A 20,977-nucleotide genomic window follows, 5' to 3' on the forward strand; every position below is an offset into this window, starting at 1 on the left:
TTACTCTAGGATAGAGGGGGAAAAATATTTAAAAATTTTTTAAATGTTTAAAAAATTATTGCCTTCTGACCATATTGTCTAGAAAACTGATAATGATGTTTCTTTGTTTCAAATGAATGCAAGAGGAAAATCTTTTCTTCATTTTTGGAATATAAACATATCAATATATGAAACTGTAAAGTGAAATAAATTATTTTTAATTCAAAACTAATGAAAACATCAATCCCTGTTAGAAAGTTTAACAACTATTAGAAAAATCTTATTAATAAAATGAGAAAACTTAAAGAGCCACTCTTAGCAATAGATGCTGTAATTTTTGCCATTTTTTGTAAAATTTCCCCACTCATCAAATTTCTCTGTGAAAGCTATAGTAAGGCAAATTCGAGAAGAATGCTTTGGAAACCTCTTTCATATGTTATATGGCTGCCTCAAAGTGTATTGCACTGGCAGGACAGCATATTCTCTTAAACGAGCCCACTGATTTTTCGCAAATATTTTTTTCCTGTGGCCATGCAAACCAGTGCCTTCTTTGAAAGCAGAAAGGAAATCATGTCTGATTTTGGATAGTTACGTTAAGGTTGGCCCTGAATAGTAAAACCCACTCAAGACCATGGTATTTGAAAATTTTTGAGTCCTAAAAATATGTCCCACTGATGATATAATTGAATTATACTCCAGATATTTCATCTAAAATACCTTTTCTGTCTTTTCCTTTTCACTCTTGTCCTCACTTTTAACGATCCATCGGCCTACAGTGTCTTTACATCCAAAATGCAAAGCAGACAAATGGGCATCTCAGGGAAGAACATGACTAAAAGCACCAGCATCAGCGGAGACATGTGCTCGCTGGAGAAGAATGATGGCAGCCAGTCTGACACTGCAGTGGGCGCCTTGGGCAGCAGCAGCAAAAAGCGGCGCTCTAGCATTGGGGCCAAAATGGTAGCTATTGTTGGTCTCTCCCGGAAAAGCCGCAGTGCTTCTCAGCTCAGCCAAACGGGTAGGCATTTTTATGTTACTTTTTTGACTTCCTAATTGAGTTGTAATTAATTAAAATACATCTTCTTTTCTCTTACTTATTCTGTCTCAGTAATGTGTAGATGATGACATGTTCCAGAAGGAAAGGGGCATTTTAAACTAGTTAACTTTTCCAAAAATATAACAATGGCTTTGCTTTTCAGTGGTCAATGAACCTGCTTCTCAGTGAACCTTGGATACTGTCCTTGAAATGCACTTAACGTCTTCTCTCCTCAGAGAGGAGTTAAGCTGTGGTCCCCCTGATTGTCAGGTGCTGGTCCTTTGTAAAGGTACTCTGATCTGTGAGATATTTGCTTTTCTTTAGGTTCCTCAAGTTGGAACCAGCCAAGTTAATTTCCATTCCCGGCAAGTTACCGTGATGAAGATGACACCACATATTTTGTGTGAATAATATACTTCATTTATTGCTGACAGCCTAACTTCTTTTTCAGTTTGTAAGCAGCATTTACCAGTTGTATCAATTTTCTCACTGCAGTTTTTATTTCCCTGTTAACACTTCAAGCAGCAATATTCTCCAGCAGCAGGGATGGAGGAATTTTCTGCTGACAGGGAAGATACTCAAAGCTTTGCTACTTTAAAATTCAGTCTCTAATCACATCTGCAAAAATAAATTAGATACCACACTCCTACTCAGAAAAGCCACTGTTAGTAATTAAGAAATTTGTGAGTCAAAGCAATGCCTTTTTTCAAATGGGTGTTGATAATTAAGCATTAAGTCCCTGGTATCTTGGAAATAATAGCATATCTTCTACTTAACACACAAACAAAAGCATATAATATGGTGTTTCTTTTACAGCAAATAAATTATAGGCAAATGGATTAAATCTCGTTTATGTCTGAATACTAGGGTTCTGGTACAGAGAAGCCAGGGCATAAGTCTACAGCACAAAAGAATTTAAGGATATGTTAATTCCTGGACCCGGCTAACCTTGGTTTTACAAACTGTAACAGTGATTCTGGAATTTGAGCCTTATATAATAGTATTACTTTGAAATAATTATTTGATGGCATTCATTATATCCTGGTTGTAACTTACTATATTTAATGTGATTATGTTAGAGTAATTTTTCACTTGGTGTTTTAAAATGTTACTTTGCATTTTAATATAGAATTAGAAATTTAATTTATGGACATAGAAATCATATTTAAAGGATTTTTTAAATTGCTAACATTTATACATAAGTAACTGTGTTGTGCTAAAATGATAGATGTTGGCCTTTTGAAATTGAGAGGTTTTTTTCTCTCGCAGTTAGAACTTTATTTATTGCATTTTTCTCTTTAAAACTTACAAACATTTGTAAACCCAAAACTGCTCTAAAAAAATAAAGTCTATTAATCTAAGAAATGAAGAACCTAAAATAGACACTGATAAGACTACAAGTTAGAGAATATGTAGTGTTAAATGAAATAAATAATTCTATTCATTCAGGGGTTTGAGCACTTACTATGTGCCAGGCACGTGGAGAACACAGATGAATAAGAAATCATTTATAACCTGAGTTGCTTATACTCTAGTAGAAGATAGATACTTAAACAGATTGCTTCAAGATCCTATGTCAGTGGTAAAACTAGAATTACACAGAAAGTTGCTGAGTGCTCAGAGGAGGATTGTTTGAACCAACCTAGAATTCCAGGAGTGAATACCTGGAGGAGATGTTGCCTGATCCAAGGCCTGAAAAAAGAGTGATTGCTAACCAGGTAAAGGACAATTAGAAAGGTGTTCCAGATAGAAACCATAATGACAAAGGAAGGGAAGTATGACATATACAGGAATGATAGGAAATAGGTGTGATTTAACAAAAAATTTTGGACTGAATGTGGCTAGAGGCAAGGTCGATAGGTCATGGAGAGTCTTATAGATCATATTAATTTGTAGGTGATAGGAAGTTTTAAAGGGTTTTCAGTAGAGAATTGATATGGTTAGATTTGCATAATATATATTTTGTAGGCCATTCAGGCTGCCATTTACTTATCTAACAAATATTTTTTGAGCATCTACCATATGCTGTATTCTAAAGAAAACATGGACAAGACAAGAGATCCTTCTCTTGGAGCTTATATCTAGTGGAGCTGCAATAAAGAAGTAAACATAAGTCAGCATCTGGTAAAGAGGATTTTAGGATGAATTAGCAGAGTAGTACAATATTTCAGATAAGAGATAAGATCCTGAACTAAGTCAGTTGTCAGTTATAATAAAGATAGAGAGGGGTTGATAAATTCAGGGGATTGTTAACAAGCAAAATTAGTAGTCAGTCACCCAATTTATTGATGGGTAGGATGTGGGGAGGTGAAGGAGAGAAGATTCTAAGGTAATCCCCATATTTCTGGCTTGCATCCCTGGATGGATGGTTGTGGTGCTATTAATGGATATTGGAAGTATAAAAGAAGGAGTAGGTTGGGAGAAGGAGAGGTGTCAATTTAGGACACTTTGAATCTGAGATATCTATGGAATATCCAAGTAGAAATATCTAGAACATATTTAAATAAACTCTTCTAAAGCTCGTGTCAGAACCAGAGACATAAATCTGGGAGTTATAACGTTTAGAGGTTGCTTGAAACCATGAACATGAGTGAGACTGCCCAAGAAGAACAATACAGATAAAAGAGCAGTAGGTGATGACAGTACTCTGTGGAAGATTAACCTTTTAGAATTGGGCAGAGGAACAGGAGCCAATGAAGACCAAGAAGAAATTATCATGAAAAAGGACAAACACTATGAGATAGTAGTGTCACAGAAGCTAAGAGTATAGAATGTTTGAAGAAGATGGTCAATATTTCTCAATGATCAATTTCATGTCTTCATAGTTTTGGCATTAATATCCCATATATCTTTCTTTGACAATATTTTTATTTAAAAATAGAGATCTGTTGATCATACACTGATTTGATTTTTATTGTCAAAAACACTGTGATGTTAGCAGATTTAAGAAATGTAGTTTAGTTCCTTGTTATACCATATAGCCCCTTCTTATGTATATAGCATAGCAGAAAATAATGTGTTCCTTTTTGTTGTTGTCTACATTTATATTCGGTAACATTATAATGGTTAAATTTTTTATCATTCTTAAAATGTGTAATTGCATTCCTACATACACACCGTATAGCTTTGACCTATATTGACAATAGAATTCAGAATATCTCTCACTTTAAAGCCGGAGATTAACTGTAGAATAGCCAACAGAGATTGTTTTGTAATTACTGGACTCCAAACTTTCAGTGGGTTTCTAAATTCTGTATTTCTGTGTATATGTCTCAAGTAAGGTTTTTATGTTTTCTTTTCTTAAAAATGCAGTGACAAGCTCTAACAGTGTTTAAAACTGAAATCTTCAAATTTAATACCTAAACTCTTTGATCATATGATAACATTATCTAAAACAATGAATGGATTTATGATGTTGGATCTTACAATAGATCCTCTGTTTGATTTTTCTGGCCTTTGCATGGAGATCTGCATGTAATTAATTTATAGTTATCTTTTAATTAGTGATATACCATAATATCTTCAACTTCTTAAAATGATACTCATCATTGTAAAAGTAAATATCATTTTACCAGTATGGATTTCAAGACCAGATAAAGACTGCTTACTTGACTTCTGAAGAGTAGAAAACTCAGCAAAATGGTATCTTTCTAAAGAATGTCAAAATTATTCTGGATTATGATTATGTATGATTATGTAGGATCACTAATCATACATACACAATAATTGGTGAAGGGGAAACCATTTATAAAGATATGTTGGTTAATACACATAGTAGCTAAGTCATATCTCTCTTCTCAGGCTATTTTGTATCCTTCTTTGACTGTTAAGTGGAAACTCACCGTTTTTAAAGCTTAAATATATCTTGCTAAACATCACAACATTGTAGAAAGCACATAGGATGAATAAGGAGACTTGGATGCTATTGCTTACTCTGGGTTATATAAGATATCAAATATGGCCTCTTAAAAAAACCTGCCCAACATATCTGAGTCATAGAATATTCATCTGACAGTTGGATTTAACACCTACTGTCCTAACAGAGTTTTTATAAAGATAATACTTTAAATGTATAAGAAAATGCTTTCAGAACTTAAAAATCACTATATAGATGTAAGCTATCAGTAGCAAATTCCGCTTCATGGGGAATCAGGAATTCTATTTTAGACTTGTCGATTTTGAGATGCCCATGAGACGTCTAAGTACAGTCATTATATGGTTAGTTGGATATGCGTCCATAGTAGGTCAAGGCTAAGCATGTAATTTGGGAGTAATCAGCAGGGAATATTTAAAGCCATGGCACTAGATAATATTACTTTGTGTAACTTGAATCAAGAAGAAAACTAAAGACAGAGCCCTGGTATACGCCAACATTTAGATATCAGGAAGAGAATCCATTAAAGGAAACTTAAGAGAGAGCAGCCATTAAAGAAAATGAAAAAGAAGAATATGGTATCTTGGAAACCAAAGGAAGAAAATATTTTAAGAAAGATCATTATCTCTGTCAAGTGCTTCTGGTAGTTCAAGTAAGATGAAGATTGGGAGTTGACCATTGGATTTCGCAAGATGGAGGAATTTGGTAAACCTTGACAAACCTTGCAATGGTGGACAAAGCCTGATTGGAGCAGGTTAACAAAAATGGGAGGTGAAGTAGAGTCCGTGAGAATAATTTCAAGAATAAAAATTAGAACACCTAATACTTATTGAGCACTTTCATGTGCTAGGCACTGTTTTAAGCACTTTACATGTAAATCATTTAAATCATACAATGTTATGAAACAAGAATTAATTACTATTACCCTCATTTTATAGATGAGAGAATCAAAGTAGGCAGAAGGGGAGTAACTTCCCCAAGTTTACTTAACTAGTTAAGGGTCGAAGTTGGGATTTAAATCCATGCAGTATAGATCTGGAGACTTCATTCTTAATTATTCTGTTATAGTCTAGACCAACACTGTCCAGTAGAACTTTTAGCAGTGTCGGCATTGTTCTATATCTGCATTATCCAATACAATATGGTAGCCAACATGTGGCTACCATACAACCAACATGTGGCTATTGAGCACTTGAAATGTGGCTTGTGTGACTAACTGAATTTTTAATTTTTTTACATTTTTAATTTATATAATTTTAAGTAGGCACATAGGATTAGTGACTACTGTGTGCAAATAAAAACAATTTCTAGGATTTTTGATAAAACGGGAAATAAAAAAATAGGACTATAGCTTGGAAGAAATAGATCAAAGAAGAGTTTTGGTTTTTTAATGAGAGGGGATACTTGTGGGAACAACTGAGTAGGTGAGAGAGCTTCGGATCCAGAGCTTAAGTAGAGATCAGCTGTTATAACCTGTGGCCACTCAGTAATCTCTGCTCTTTTCATCTTGTAGTAATTTCTAAGCCCACCCAGTACTTTATATTACCTCTAATTATAGCACTTAGTAACTGTAATCATTTATGTATTTGTCTATCTCTCGGCTAGACTGTTTTTTCTTATTTTGTACATCCTTCTCAGTGTCTGGTATAGTATCAAATATAGTGATCTCCGATGAAAGGCCCATGTACTCCTTTGGCGTTCATGATGAAGTTCTCTGGAGGATGGAATGAAAATGGTAGAACTTATTTTTCCTTTTAATCTAAAAGACAAAAAAGAAATTAAGCACTACCATATTTAATATATGGCTTCACCCTAGTTTTCACAGTTGGTCAGGATGTCAGTCAGGTGTTGCATGCCTTTCTGGAGGTGTTAGTTTCCTTAACCACAAGAAAATGGGCAAGAGGCTTACAAAGTTTCCTGCAATGAAACTGGTTTAAGTGTGATACTAATACTGCAACTACACAGAAAAGGTAGTCCTGAAACTTCTACTCCTAGTCAGGCTTTTCGTTAGCCACTGATGAAATAAACACAGTGACACTCTAAGATCTGACAGGAAGTCACTAAAAAATTCTAAGTTCTCAGGAAAATTAATAAAATGAAGATTTATATACACTATTATTAACAATGAACTTTACCCTACATTTATACTTTATATGATCTATGGTGTTTTGTTGTGAAGTTTCTTTTTCAACTATGACATTATTAAAACTAAGTATGAGAAAACTGAATTTGGAAGCAGACCTTCGAGTTGCTCTATTTAGTAGCTAACATAATGCCAGCTGCAATAAAATATAAACCTTGAAAACTTAATACAAAAGAAGTTCATTCATTGAGCAAATATCAGTCCAATGCAGTTATTCCCAGTGGGCCGGTGGCCTGTTGTCATTCAGAGTTTGAGACTCTTTTCATCTTGTGGCTCTACCGTCTTCTAGAGCCTTGGGGCCCTCTGTATTCAGCCAGCACATGGGAAGTTTTTATGGGCAAGATTTGGAAATTATGAAGTCACTTCTGCTTTTATTTCATTGGCTACAGCTCAGTCACAAGGCTGATGCTAGAAAATGGGGGGTTGGGAAATGTAGTCTAGGGAGTGCTCAGGAAAAAGAGGAAGCAGTTTTGGAAGCAAACCAATATTTTTTAAAACTATAATGGACATTACTTCAAATATTTTTCTTGAGAGCATAAAGTCTTATTTTACCATTTGCAAATATTTATTGCATTTTAATCTTTTAAAATATTTGTATGTATTTTATGTTTTCTAAAAGTAAATACATAATTTATAATTTTCTTTTTACTGAAATGGAGGTGGTCTCTCATTGTAGTTCAGATTTGTATTTCCCTAATGATCAGTGATATTGAGCATCTTTTCATGAGCTTATTGGCTGTTTGTGTATCTTCTTTGTAGAAATGTATATTTGAGTCCTTTGCCCATTTTCTTTTTTTTTAATTGAGGTATAACTGACATACAACATTATATTAGTTTCAGGTACACAACATGATGATTCAGTATTTGTATATGTTGTGAGATGATCTCTACAATAAGTCTAGTTAACACCTATCACCTTATATAGTTACAGAATTTTTTTTCTTGGGATGAGAACTTTTAAGATCTACTCTCTTAACAATTTTCAAACATGCAATACAGTATTATTATTACAGCATTATTATTAGTCGCCATGCTGTATATTACATCCCCATGACTTGTTTATTTTGCAGCTGGAAGTTTGTACCTTTTGACTCCCTTCACCCATTTTACTAATACCCCCGCCTGGCCTCTGGCAACCACCAGTCTGTTCCCTGTATCTATGAGCTTAGTGCTTTTTGGTTTTTTTTAAGATTCCATATATATATCAAACAGAATGATATTTGTCTCTCTCTGTCTGACTTATTTTACTTGTATAAGCCTGAAGGTCCATCCATGTTCTCACAGATGGCAAGATTTCATTCTTTTCTATGGTTGAATAGTGTGTGTGTGTGTGTGTGTGTGTGTGTCACATTTTCTTTATCCATTCATCCATCAGTTGATACTTAGGTTGTTTCCCTATCTTGGCTATTATAAGTAATGCTGCAGTGAACATGGAGTACATATACCTTTTCAAGTTAGGGTTTTCATTTTCTTCAGATAAACACCCAGAGGTAGAATTGCTGGATTATATGGTAGCTCTACCTTTTAATTTTTTGAGCAACCTCCATACTGTTTTCTTTAGGTGCTGCACCAATTTACATTCCCACCAGCAGTGTACAAAGGTTTCCTTTCCTCCACATCCTCACCAACACTTGTTATTTCTTGTCTTTTTGATAATAGCCATTCTACCAGGTGTGAGGTGATATTCTCATTGTGGGTTTGATTTGCATTTCCCTGATAATTAGTGATGTTGAGCATGTTTTAATGTACCTGTTGGCCATCTGTATGTCCTTTTGAAAAAATCTCTATTTGGATCCTTTACCCATTTTTAAATTGAATTCTTTGGGTTTTTTACTACTAGTTCTCTGAGTTCTTTATGTATTTTGGATATTAACCCCTTATCAGATATATTATTTGCAAATATTTTCTCCCATTCAGTAGGTTGCTTTTTCATTTTGTTGACGGTTCCTCTGCTGTGCAGAAGCTTTTTAGTTTTATGTAGTCCCACTTGTTTATTTTTGCTTTTATTGCCTTTGCTTTTGGTGTCAAATTCAAAAAATCATTGCCAATATAGATGTCAAGGGACTTACTATGTTTTCTTCTAAGAGTTTTATGGTTTCAGGTCTTACCTTCAAGTCTTTAATCCATTTTGAGTTAATTTTTGTGTATGGTGTAAGATAGTGGTCAGTTTCGTTCTTTTGCATGTGGCTGTCCAGTTTTCCCAACACTATTTATTGAAGAGACTGTCCTTTCCCCATTGTATGTTCTTGGCTCCTTTGTTGTAAATTAATTGACAAAAAAGCATGGGTTTGTTCCTTGGCTCTCTATTCTGTCCCATTGATCTATGTGTCTGTCTTTATGCCAATATTATACTATTTTGATTACTGTTGCTTTGTAATATAATTTGAAGTCAGAGAGTGTGATGCCTCCAACTTTGCTCTTCTTTCTCAAGTTTGCTTTGGCTATTTGAAGGGCCTTTTGTGGTTCCATACAAATTTTAGGATTGTTTATTCTATTTCTGTGAAAAATGCCATTGGAATTTTGATAGAGATTACATTGAATCTGTAGATTGCTTTGGGTAGTATGGACATCTTAACAATATTAATTCTTCCAATCAATGAGCACAGAATACCTTTCCATCTATTTGTGTCTTCCTCAGTTTCTTTCACCAATGTCTAATAGTTTTCAATGCACAGGCCTTTAACCTCTTTTGTTAAATTTATTCCTAGGTAATTTATTCTTTTTGATGCAATTGTAAATGGGATTGCTTTCTTAATTTTTCCTTTCTGATAGTTCATTATTGGTGTATAGAAACCCAATTTCTAATCGGACTGTTTATTTTGTTGTTGTTGTTGAGTTGAAAAATATTTTTTATGGCAGAAAAATATAAGCCTGTTTTTTAGATTCTTAAGGGTCATCTATGTATTAATAACATTTTATATATAACTTATTTGAATTTGTCTGAATCCCATTGGACTTCACATCCTTGATGGAAAGAACTATATCTCATTCATTTTTATATCTATGGTACCTAAGATGATTGTTGATATCTACTAAATACTCAATATTTTTTTGAATGAATGAATGAATGAACAATTCAGTGCATCTTTGTTATAGACAAGAAAACTTAAAACTATATTCCTCCAGATGTTAAACTGCTACACTGAAGTTTTAAAAGCTATAAATGATCATATAAATATATGTCAAATATTTCTTATTTCTCATCTCATATTCTAGTGTTTTGTTATTATTATTTATGGAAAGAATAACAGAGCTCTTGAAAGATATTGTTAAGGAAGTATCCACTTACATCTACAAATGCAAATTATCTTTCATTATCCCTTCTCAAGCATAAATATTACACTCTTAATCAAATTATTAAAAATTTGCTAATGAATTCTTATGGTATTTTAAGAATTTCCCTAAAGCACAGACATTACCATGCATTTATTCATCTCATTAAGTAAACATTTTTATCACTCTTTGCAAGGAAGGCATCTTAGTGGGTGCTGTGGAAGACAAAACTTAACAAAATGGAGTCCCCACTCTCTCATAGCTGTTATACTCAATCTTAAAATCTACTAGAAGAAATGAGTTGTAGGCTTGAGTAAATATAAAGCAAGTTGGAACATAATGAGGACAAGCAAGAGGTACAAAGAATATTCTATAAGGAAGTGTAACAGAATGGAGAAAAGATATTTCAGAGTTTTAGATACTAGATCCCATCTCTGCTACATGGGCATGTTACTTAACCTCTCTAAACCTCCATTCTCAGCTGTATAAATAATGGAATCTATCTTCCTACCTCATGAGGTTGTTATGCACACTTATGAAAGCACGTAAAACATTGTCCAACAAGTTCTCAATAAATGGTGGCTGTGACTCTTAATATTATTAACATTAGTTTAGCTGTTATTGTTAATATTATTATTATTATATTATCATTAGTGTAGCAGTGGAAATGATTACTTTCAATACTGACGTGAAGGTAACAGTTGATCTGAGCCTTGAATTTTAAATGTTGTTTAAACTTGTGAAGATGCTGGGACTAGGCATGGATATTTCAGACATGGGCAATATTAGACCCAGAGACATGGAAATGCAGTTTTTGTATGAGCAGAGCAAAGAGTAGTCGATGCTTAGTGGGAGATGACACGAGCAATATAGGTTGGGGCAAGATTACAAAAAACTTAATGTCAGGCCAAATAGTTCAAATCATAGAGTTGGCAGTAGGGAGCTATTGCAGTATTTGGAGCAGGGTCATGACAATCAGAGCTGGAAAGATTTTGTCAGTAAAGACTTGAGATCAAAAATAAGAGACATTTTTATTAGTTTAGAGCAGAGATGATGCAGGCCTAATCAATGGTGTATTAGTTTTCTATTGCTGCCATAAGAAATTACCAAAAACAAACTTAGTTACCTAAAACAGTGGAAATCTACCACTCTGTCCGAAGTCTAGGTGATCTTGGCTGGTTTCTCTTCTCTGTGTCTTACAAGACCAAAATCAAGGTGTCATCAGTATTGGGCTTTTATTTGAAGGCTCAAGAGAAGACTCTTTCTCTAAGTTCATTCAGGTTGTTGGCAGAATTCTGTTCCTTTCCTTCGTAGGACTAAGGTTTCCATTTTCTTTGACACATGACCCCCTTCATCTTCAAGCCGACAATGTCACATTGAATCTTTCTTGTGCTTCTAATCTCTCTGGGTACCCATTCTGCTGCATCTCTCCAGCCAGAGGAAGCTCTCTGCTTTTAAGGGCTCATGTAATTAGATTGGGCCCACTCAGATGTTCCAGGATATCTCTCTGTTTTAAGCTCCTTAACCTTAATTACATCTGCAAAGTGCCTTTTGCAATATAATGTAACATATTTATAGATTCCAGAGAATAGTGCATGGACATCTTAAGGGACGATTCTGCCTATCACAAATGATGATAGTGGATAGAGATGGAAAAGTGGGGAGATTCAAGAAATATTGTAGATATATTTTTTTATTTATTATTTACATCCTGTATGCTTCCTGGGAGTCAATGCAAAATGGAAATAAAAGTTAACTTTCACAATTTACAGTATCTGACCAAAGAACACATACCAGTTATTAAGATATAAACTTTTTTTCTAATATAAAATTTAGAAAATAACTTGTCAGTCATTAAAAAGACATAATTAGCAATAGCATGAGTTTGTTCATTTTAATTTTCACAACCTGAGATATATAATTTATCATCCTCATTTCACATATTAGAAAATGGAGACTTAGAATTTGCCTGGTGGACAGATATACTCAAAGCTGGTATTCTTTTTTTTTTTTTTTAATTAATTAATTAATTTATTTATTTTTGGCTGTGTTGGGTCTTTGTTGCTGGGCGTGGGCTTTCTCTAGTTGCAGTGGGCGGGGGCTACTCTTCGTTGCGGTGCGAGGGCTTCTCACTGTGGTGGCTTCTCTTGTTGTGGAGCACAGGCTCTAGGCACGTGGGCTTCAGTAGTTGTGGCTCGCAGGCTCTAGAGCACTGTCTCAGTAGTTGTGGTGTTTGGGCTCAGTAGCTGTGGTGCATGGGCTTAGTTGCTCCGCAGCATGTGGGATCTTCCCGGACCAGGGCTCGAACCCATGTCCCCTGTGTTGGCAGGCGGATTCTTAACCACTGCGCCACAAGGGAAGCCCAAAGCTGGTATTCTTTATGTGACCCCACTGCTGCTAACAGAATGTTTTAATAATTAGTTCTTTTCATATCATTAAGAGGAAAAAAACATTCTCTTCAAAATAAAAGTTTCTCAGGGAACTACTTTTAATTTAATGTAGGTTTTATTTAATGTAATTGGACATAATTTTAAGATGTAAATAGCCAGAGGATTAGATTGTACATCCTAGTTATCAGTAAAGGCCCAGTAAATAACTAAACCATAATGAGTTTAATTGTAAGCTAAGCAGCACATATTAAGGAAAAGAAGTCTTTTAATTTTATTAAAATTAAGTGCTTTAAGGTTTTTGAGCACAGAGTATAAACAGAGTATAAAAATCTAATTTTAAGGTAAAGGCCATTTTTAATGAAATTCCCATATACTCTGAACAGGTATATGGAGCTACTAGATGCTTTTTATTCAATGAGTCCTTTTTCTGTTACCCACTAGGAAGACTTCCAAAGAGACAGTTGCAGGTATTTGTTGGAAATGTAATAAAGCTCTAGCTAAGCAGTGTACAATTCTACTAGGAGTAATCATAATTTGTTTTCTCAACATATGGAAGAAGGTAGGAGTGTTGGCTTATTGTCCCCTTGGGCTTTGAAACCTCTTTGGTATCACAGACTTTATAGAATGAAAAACACTAAGACAGAATCTATCTTTCCTCTCTGATGCTGCTCTAAGTACACAAATCCTTCTAACTTTTTAGTGTATGACTTTTTTTAAAAACTGACATTCCTATTCACTACCTTATAACATCTTAACATATAGGTTTTTTAAATTTATTTATTTATTTATTTATTTATTTATGTATTTTTGGTTGTGTTAGGTCTTTGTAGCTGCGTGTGGGCTTTCTCTAGTTGCGGCGAGCAGGGGCTACTCTTTATTGTGGTGCACGGGCTTCTCATTGTGGTGGCTTCTCTTTGTTGTGGAGCATGGGCTCTAGGCACGCGGGCTTCAGTAGCCGTGGCACACGGGCTCAGTAGTTTTGGCTCACAGTCTCTAGAGCGCAGGCTCAGTAGTTGTGGCTCACGGGCTTAGTTGCTCTGCGGCATGTGGGATCTTCCCGGACCAGGGCTCGAACCTGTGTCCACTGCACGGGTTGGCAGGTGGACTCTTAACCACTTTGCCACCAGGGAAGTCCCCATATTGTTATTTAATAAATATTTATTGAAATTGTACTCTGTGGCAGACACCATGGTATATATTAACTAGGATCCTCTTCATATGGTATTTATGTTCCAGTGGGAAAGGCAGGCCTTAACAAATAAATAAAGTAATAATTAGTCAAAATTACAAAGTTTGCCATAATGGAAATGTACCACGTAGCATGAAAGCATATCATAGGAGATGCTAACTTAGTCTGACTCATCTTTACATCCACCCCAGCTCTTGCACATAGTCGGGTTTCAACAAATACCTATTGAATGATATGCACTTACGTACAGTGCCCTTCTGTCTTTATGTATGGTTTATTCAGCAATCTCCACATTTATGAATATGGTCCACAAATAATCTCCCTGTGGCATCTGTGTGTATTTCTGTTAAAAACAGTTGAAAGCCAAATGACCTTTTGAAAAGGGATTTAAATTCAACTGTATAGGATCTGAATTTGTATACTATGTATATTCTGAGGGAGAGAGGCAATAGATACTAGTTTAACCTAGATATATGCTTGGTTGAAACAGTGAGAAAGTGGATCCAGTATAATTCTCTTATGCATTAAAGTTTGGTACTGACATGAGAATGTAATTTCTGTACCTTTTAGTCCGAAGAATGGTTTGGTTTGGTTTGGGTTTGGGTTTTTATTTTGTTCTAGTATGTGAGGAATCCATCGCTTTTTACGTGAAGCTTCATGATGGCTTACAAAATGAGATTGGGACAATAGCTAATAGTGAAGTATGAGATGAGGTGGGGGAATATACTGATGAGGAAATTGATGGTGAGGCAGCATGGAATGCAGAAGTAAGAAAAAATAGAAATGTGTAGAGACAGGGAAATAATTGCAGAAAACCACAGAGAACCTGCAGTGGGATGTGCTCATAACTGAGTCATTTCTACTTCAGCACCTTTCATCCAAACCCTCCTTTCTAAGGGCAGGATAGTAGCAAAATGTAGGAGAACAATGGCCACCAGCCTCCTCTTGTGTCTTCCTCCTTCCTGTGCCAGAGCTAATTTATCCTGAATTAGAGCTATCTGTGTCAAAGGGAAGATGTGCGACCAGAGGTTTCTTACTTCCTCTCAACCAGGCTGAATTCTTCTCTTAACCAGTCAGTTGTAAAATTATCTTTCAGGAAATGACAATTTGTTAGTTCTACTTCAATATGTTAAAGTAGATTCCTTTTAAAAATACAAATGCTATTTAAGAATCTGCGTTCATTTGACTTCTTTCATTTTGAAAGATTTCCCCCCAAAATAAGGACATTAAAAATTATTTTGCACAAATGAAAATACCCGTGTTTTAGAAACAAAATAGTAAATGTACTGAACAATGAGAGAGATGGCATACCATATAACTAAATACCTATAACTCTATGTTTGAAAGTCCATTTCTTATTTCCAACTGAAATGGAAAACTGAAGTTTATTTCCTTCCTCAAGGAAGTATAATATTTCTTCTTCCAAATCATACAGCGTATGCACAATTTTAAGCCTACTTAGGGTCCTCTCTTTGAATCATGTTCTAGAATTTAATCCAACTTACAATCAAATCGTTTTTTGTCTTATATTTTAAATGACGAAGACCAAGTGGTTCACATTCGCTGTATAGTTGAATAATATTTCACATGTTTAGATATGAATTAGCCTTCTCATTCTGAGTTACATAATCTCAACTTCAATAAAATTTCCTCACTGACTGCGTAATGGACTATTCCTCTTTTTAATCCTTTCAATCATATTCAGTATTCCCTGGATGTGTATTTATTCTGCATTTATCTTAATGAGTAGAAACTTAAACTGGAAAATATTATACAAATATTATATAAACATAGTGATTTTTTCATGGAATATTTGTGTGTCAGTAAAATCTTATGATGGCTCTTTGCTTCATTTTGAATACGAGAACTGTATGAGTTCATTTAGTTTTAATCTGCTTTATCTTTTTGGTCTTTTATGGTTGCTAATTCTTTCTTTATCTATTCTTGGTGTAATTTGATTTTTGTTCTTGTAAGAGTCCCCATTTACTTTCATTTTGTTTCCAATGAGACATTTTAATATACTAAGGTCAGTTAAAATTCCATTGCATTTAACTATTGCTTAAAATTTTAAATAGACTATTAAACTAGCACTGAACTTTGACTTTTTAAAAGTATTACACGTTTAAAATATTCAGTCAATATGATTAACTGTGTTTCTAATAAAGTAAGAGTGCTGTGCAGGTACTATGGACTACTAAAAAATTATACAAATTATACAAAGAGTATACAAATCACAGACACATCTTCAAAAAGCTTAAAATCTATTAGGGAAGATGTGTTAGATAGCATTTTAGTAGCAGAAAATACTGTAAGATTTCAGAAAGATCACTTCTGACTGGAATGAAATTTTGGGTGGCTTCTTGGAAGGTTTACGATTTGAGCTAGAATTTGAAGATTAAGTAGCCAGAATTTTAAGATTAATGAAATGATATAGGAGTGCATGTCAAACACAGAAAACTTTAGTAGTATAAGTTTAGGAAAACATAGAGTATGCATCAGAGAAATATCAGTGATCTAATTTGACTCAAGTGTTGGTTTTCAAACTTTTTTCTAAGCAGTCGGAGCCCTTTTAATATTTGGAAGAGCCAGACAATATAATCTGTAAGGGTGTTCAGAGGGGAGTATGGCATGCTCAAGGAACTAAGCTATGTTCAGGGTGCCCAAAGCATAGAGTACAAGAGATAGGGTTGAGATGTGAGGATGGAGAGTTGGGCAGAGGACAGATCATGGAATATCTTAAAAGTTATGTTCAGGAAATTGAATTTTAACCTAAAACTATTGACAGTTTTGCTAAAGGGAGACTAGAGGTAGGGAGAAGCTGCTGGAGAGCTTTGCAGTGATTTTTCAAGGGAGGTAATGGCCTGGACCACCAGGTAATAATGGGGGGAGGGAGGATGTGAATGGGCGTGATTAGAGAGAATTAATAGGAGTAGATGGTAGTTAGAGGTGAGAAAGTGAGAGGAATCAAAGCCGATTTCTGAAAGTCTGGCTTGAGCAACTGGGTAGACAATTGTTTTGCTATTTATTGAGATAGGCAATGAGAACCGTTGAGGTTACTTTGAGGAATATAAAGCTGTATTAGTACTTACTATTTGCCAGGCACTATGCTAAGAGTTTCATGTACACTGTCTTCAATGCATTATCTATTAATTATCTTTAATGCATTACCTAATTTAATCCTGAATAAATATTAGCTTTTAATATAGCAGAAAGCCAGATCATCAGGGCTTTAAGGAGGAAATGGGTGGTAGAATCTGGAGGTTCCTGCTATAGAAAAGCTCTAGTTCAGGGGCTGGCAACCTATGGATCAAAGGTCAAATTTGGCCATGCTGCTTTTTTTCTCGATAAATAATTTTTTCATTTGATAAAGTTTTATTGGAACACAACCAAGTTCATTTATTTACGTGTTGTCCATGGTTACTTCTGTGCTATAGCAGCTCAGCTGAGTGGTTGCCAGAGAAAATCATGTGATCCAAAAAGCCTGTAATATTTATCATCTGGCCCTTTACAAGGAAAGTTGGCCAAGCCCTTGTCTAGTTTGTTGCAGGTGGGGATCCAAACATGATTTTATCCTCCAAGATGAGAAAAATCTTTTTATGATTGCACTTATAGGGAAGGGAGTAATTGAAGATAAGAGAGGAAATGACTAAGTGTAGAAGGAGACTCCCAAACATTTTTATTGGATATTTTAAAAATCTCAAATATAAAAAGACTTTAAATGTCACTTAGTCCAGCCAGCTTTCTATCTCCTGCTTAATTTTTAGTTCTTTCAAACTCCAAAAGGAGTTCTCTACCTTGGCAAAGCTGATCACTCCAGGAGTATCCAGTCAAGAAGTGTTGCTCCCTTGTTGTGAGAGACTGGGGTTTTCCACTAAAATAACCTCGAAATTTTATCAGTGTCCATACATTTGCCACCTAGCACAATTGTCATACGCTCTGCATAAAATGACAGCTGTCCTGTTTACCACCTCTGCCTTTGGTTCACTGAACGATGTTTCCTCTCACTTTTTTTTAAATTTATTCATTTATTTATTTATTTTTGGCTGTGTCGGGTCTTCGTTGCTGCGCGCAGGCTTTCTCTAGTTGCGGAGAGCGGGGGCTACTCTTCATTGTGGTGTGCGGGCCTCTCAATGCAGTGGCCTTTCTTGTTGCGGAGCATGGGCTCTATGCGTGCGGGCTCAGCAGTCGCGGCACGCAGGCTCAGTAGTTGTGGTGTACGGGCCCAGCCACTCCGCAGCATGCGGGATCCTCCCGGACCAGGGCTCGAACCCGTGTCCCCTGCACTGGCAGGCGGACTCCCAACCACTGCGCCACCAGGGAAGTCCCTCCTCTCACTTTTGATCTTCTCATTTTGTTTTTTGGATTAATATAGCATAAGCATTTAAGATTGTAAAACAAGTATAACAAACTCAATACATGTTAAAAGAAAAAATTCTTTGCAGTGTTCCTTATCATTTCTCCACTTTGTCCAGAATGCTATTGGAATATCCTTGTTTCTTACCCTGTAACCTAGAATTTTTATCTCTGGATTTTGGCAGTCTTTGAGAAAAATGACACGATCATAGCAGTTAAGCCATGCTTCTTCCAGATGTGTGTAGTTTAGCACGTTCTGTTTTTTGTGGATAATTGTAGGTTAACGTTGAATGCTATTTATTTTAATAAACATCAGATTATGTTACTGAAGTAATAGTGTGTTTTACTATGAATTTGTTCATGAGCTTCTATATTGTTATGAAACAAAAGTCTGTTTTATACAGAAGAAAAAAGTATAAGCTATTGCTTTCTTAAAATATTTACTGCTGTAGCATTTGTGACTTTTTGTAATTGAATCTGATTCTAGGACTCTTAAGTTATGCATTATCTGTTACACATAATGGGTAACATCAAAGGGAACATTTTAGCCATTACTAAAAATGTTTGACAAAAAGGAATCGAATAAGTGAAATTTAAAGCAGGCCCTTGTGATAGTTGTTAATAGGTTCCTGAAATCTTTTCTTGGGGATGAAGGTTAAATGGCAAGTTGAAAGAGTTTGAACTTAAAAGGGCACATAGGGCTAAAAAAAAAGTTTAGGAATAATGTTAATGTGTCATCTTCTTGATATCTGTTTATTTACTGTCAAATTCATTGAGAAAATGCTTTTCCTCTTAAGCCAAATGAAACAGAGCCAAGAGCCACAGCAAGAGAGGAATGGACATTTACTGGAGTACCAGCTATGTTCTAACTTATTAACTCTTTTGATCTCCATATTTGCTCTTCACAGTGGGGATTATAATCCCTACCTCTCTTTTTTTTTTTTAAGAAGTATTCACTTTTTTTTTTTTTTTAATTTATTTATTTTTGGCTGTTTTGGGTCTTCGTTTCTGTGTGAGGGCTTTCTCCAGTTGTGGCGAGCGGGGGCCACTCTTCATCGCGGTGCGCGGGCCTCTCACTGTCGCGGCCTCTCCCGTTGCGGACCACAGGCTCCAGATGCGCAGGCTCAGTAGTTGTGGCTCACGGGCTTAGTTACTCCGTGGCATGTGGGATCATTCCGAGACCAGGGCTCGAACCTGTGTCCCCTGAATTGGCAGGCAGATTCCCAACCACTGCGCCACCAGGGAAGCCCCCTCTCATTTTTTATTTGAGGAAACTGAAAGAAGCAATAGGAAGAATGATGGTGGGGGTAGCGGGGGAAGGAGAGGAACAATGCCTTGAGCAAGTCCTATTCAAAATTGTGAAGCAGGAGAATTTTCTCTGATGGTCTCTACTTTCTGTTCTCTTTGAATGGACTCCCTTCCTTTCTATAGCTGATCCCCCTTAAATATTTCCAGACTTTTCACCTTTTTCTTTTTTCAGGAAATAATTGACTACTCATTCCCATTAGGATATAGAATAATAGTTGGGAATGCTTAAAAGCCGTCTACAAGTATTTGTATATTCAGAATTGGAAAGTCTTAAACCAAAATAGTGAAGCTGTATTGTTGAGATTTCAGGCATCAACAAGTGGAGAGAAAAGTTTGGAGAGGCAAAGAGTCTCCCTGTATCTCCAAAATCACCCCATGATGATTATATAATCTCCTTTCTTTTCCATACCCAAGTCCACTTTTGAAGAGCTGCCATTTTTGTTAAGCCAAGTGATGTGTTACCTGCTAAAATATTATGGTTTTAGCATAACAACTTTTCAGTAGCTTTTAAGTTACACTAACAAGCACAGAGACTTCTCTATTCACATTATTGGAAGTTAAATCCCTCCTAGGTGCAATAAACTTACTATTCCTCAATATGGATTTTGAAGAACAGAGATACAAGGACAAAGAACAAGTAGAGAAAAGTGTACCATCGTTAGTCATGTACGGCTTTCACACCTTGGAGGAGTTCTTTCCATAAAGCTTGCGGAAGTAGCAACATCTGAAGCATCACTGAGCAGACCCAGCAATCTCTATATAGCCAGGTCGTGGCACAGTTTCTAGAGGTGACCAGTCACGAATGTATGTTCTCTTCTTTCACTCTTCTTTCCCCTAAAGAGGAAAAAGAACTGAGCCAAGCTGCATATTCCTCTCTATCTTGGGAAAGGCATAAAGTCCGTAGCTATGTTCCAAAACCAGTTCGGCTTCTCAGGATGGCAAATTCATTCTCTCTCTCCTGTTGTTCTATCTACAGTTCTATCTAAGGCGGGAAATATATCCATATCAGGAGCCCTTGGCCCTACAGTTTCATATCTGTTGCTCTGACTTTCTTACAGCTGTGCTGTCTTCCATTGACCCCCTGGCAACACGTGCTCCCTCCCTTCTAGCTTCTTGGCTGGTTCTGATTCATGGCTTTACCTGTATCTCCAGCTCTCCAGCTCTGGCTTCTTTTCCTGTCTTCCATTCTAAACTCATCCAAAGAACTAAGGTAATAGGTAGATTTCTTAAGCATTTTTCTTCTGATTGTAATAACATGCTGAATCAGGAACAATCTAGAAACTTTCTCTGATTGGACTATAACATTGACCACCTACCACCACCATTAGTACCACCACCACCATCATCATTCTTGCCAGTCTATTCCATTACACCAGTCCTGGCCTGGCTTCATAACATAATGGGCATTTAATTCTGGCTTATAATTCTGCTG

The 20,977-nt window shown here is 35.8% G+C and overlaps 1 protein-coding gene across 34 annotated transcripts in view; it reads left to right on the forward strand.

Moving 5' to 3' along the window:
* The window catches only part of RIMS2 (regulating synaptic membrane exocytosis 2), a 596,173-nt gene that overhangs the window by 505,206 nt on the left and 69,990 nt on the right, over positions 1-20,977 (forward strand). For 20 of the 34 annotated variants that reach the window (XM_082434237.1, XM_082434242.1, XM_082434231.1 and 17 more), the window contains one exon: positions 756-997. The exons of the other annotated variants lie outside the window; for them this stretch is intronic. In XM_082434237.1, coding sequence (XP_082290363.1) covers positions 756-997 — 242 coding nt within the window. The remainder of the gene's footprint in view (positions 1-755; positions 998-20,977) is intronic. 34 annotated transcript variants of the gene reach the window in all.

Source organism: Balaenoptera physalus, assembly GCF_965194825.1.
Source record: "Balaenoptera physalus genome assembly, chromosome: 17".
Classification (NCBI taxonomy): domain Eukaryota; kingdom Metazoa; phylum Chordata; class Mammalia; order Artiodactyla; family Balaenopteridae; genus Balaenoptera; species Balaenoptera physalus.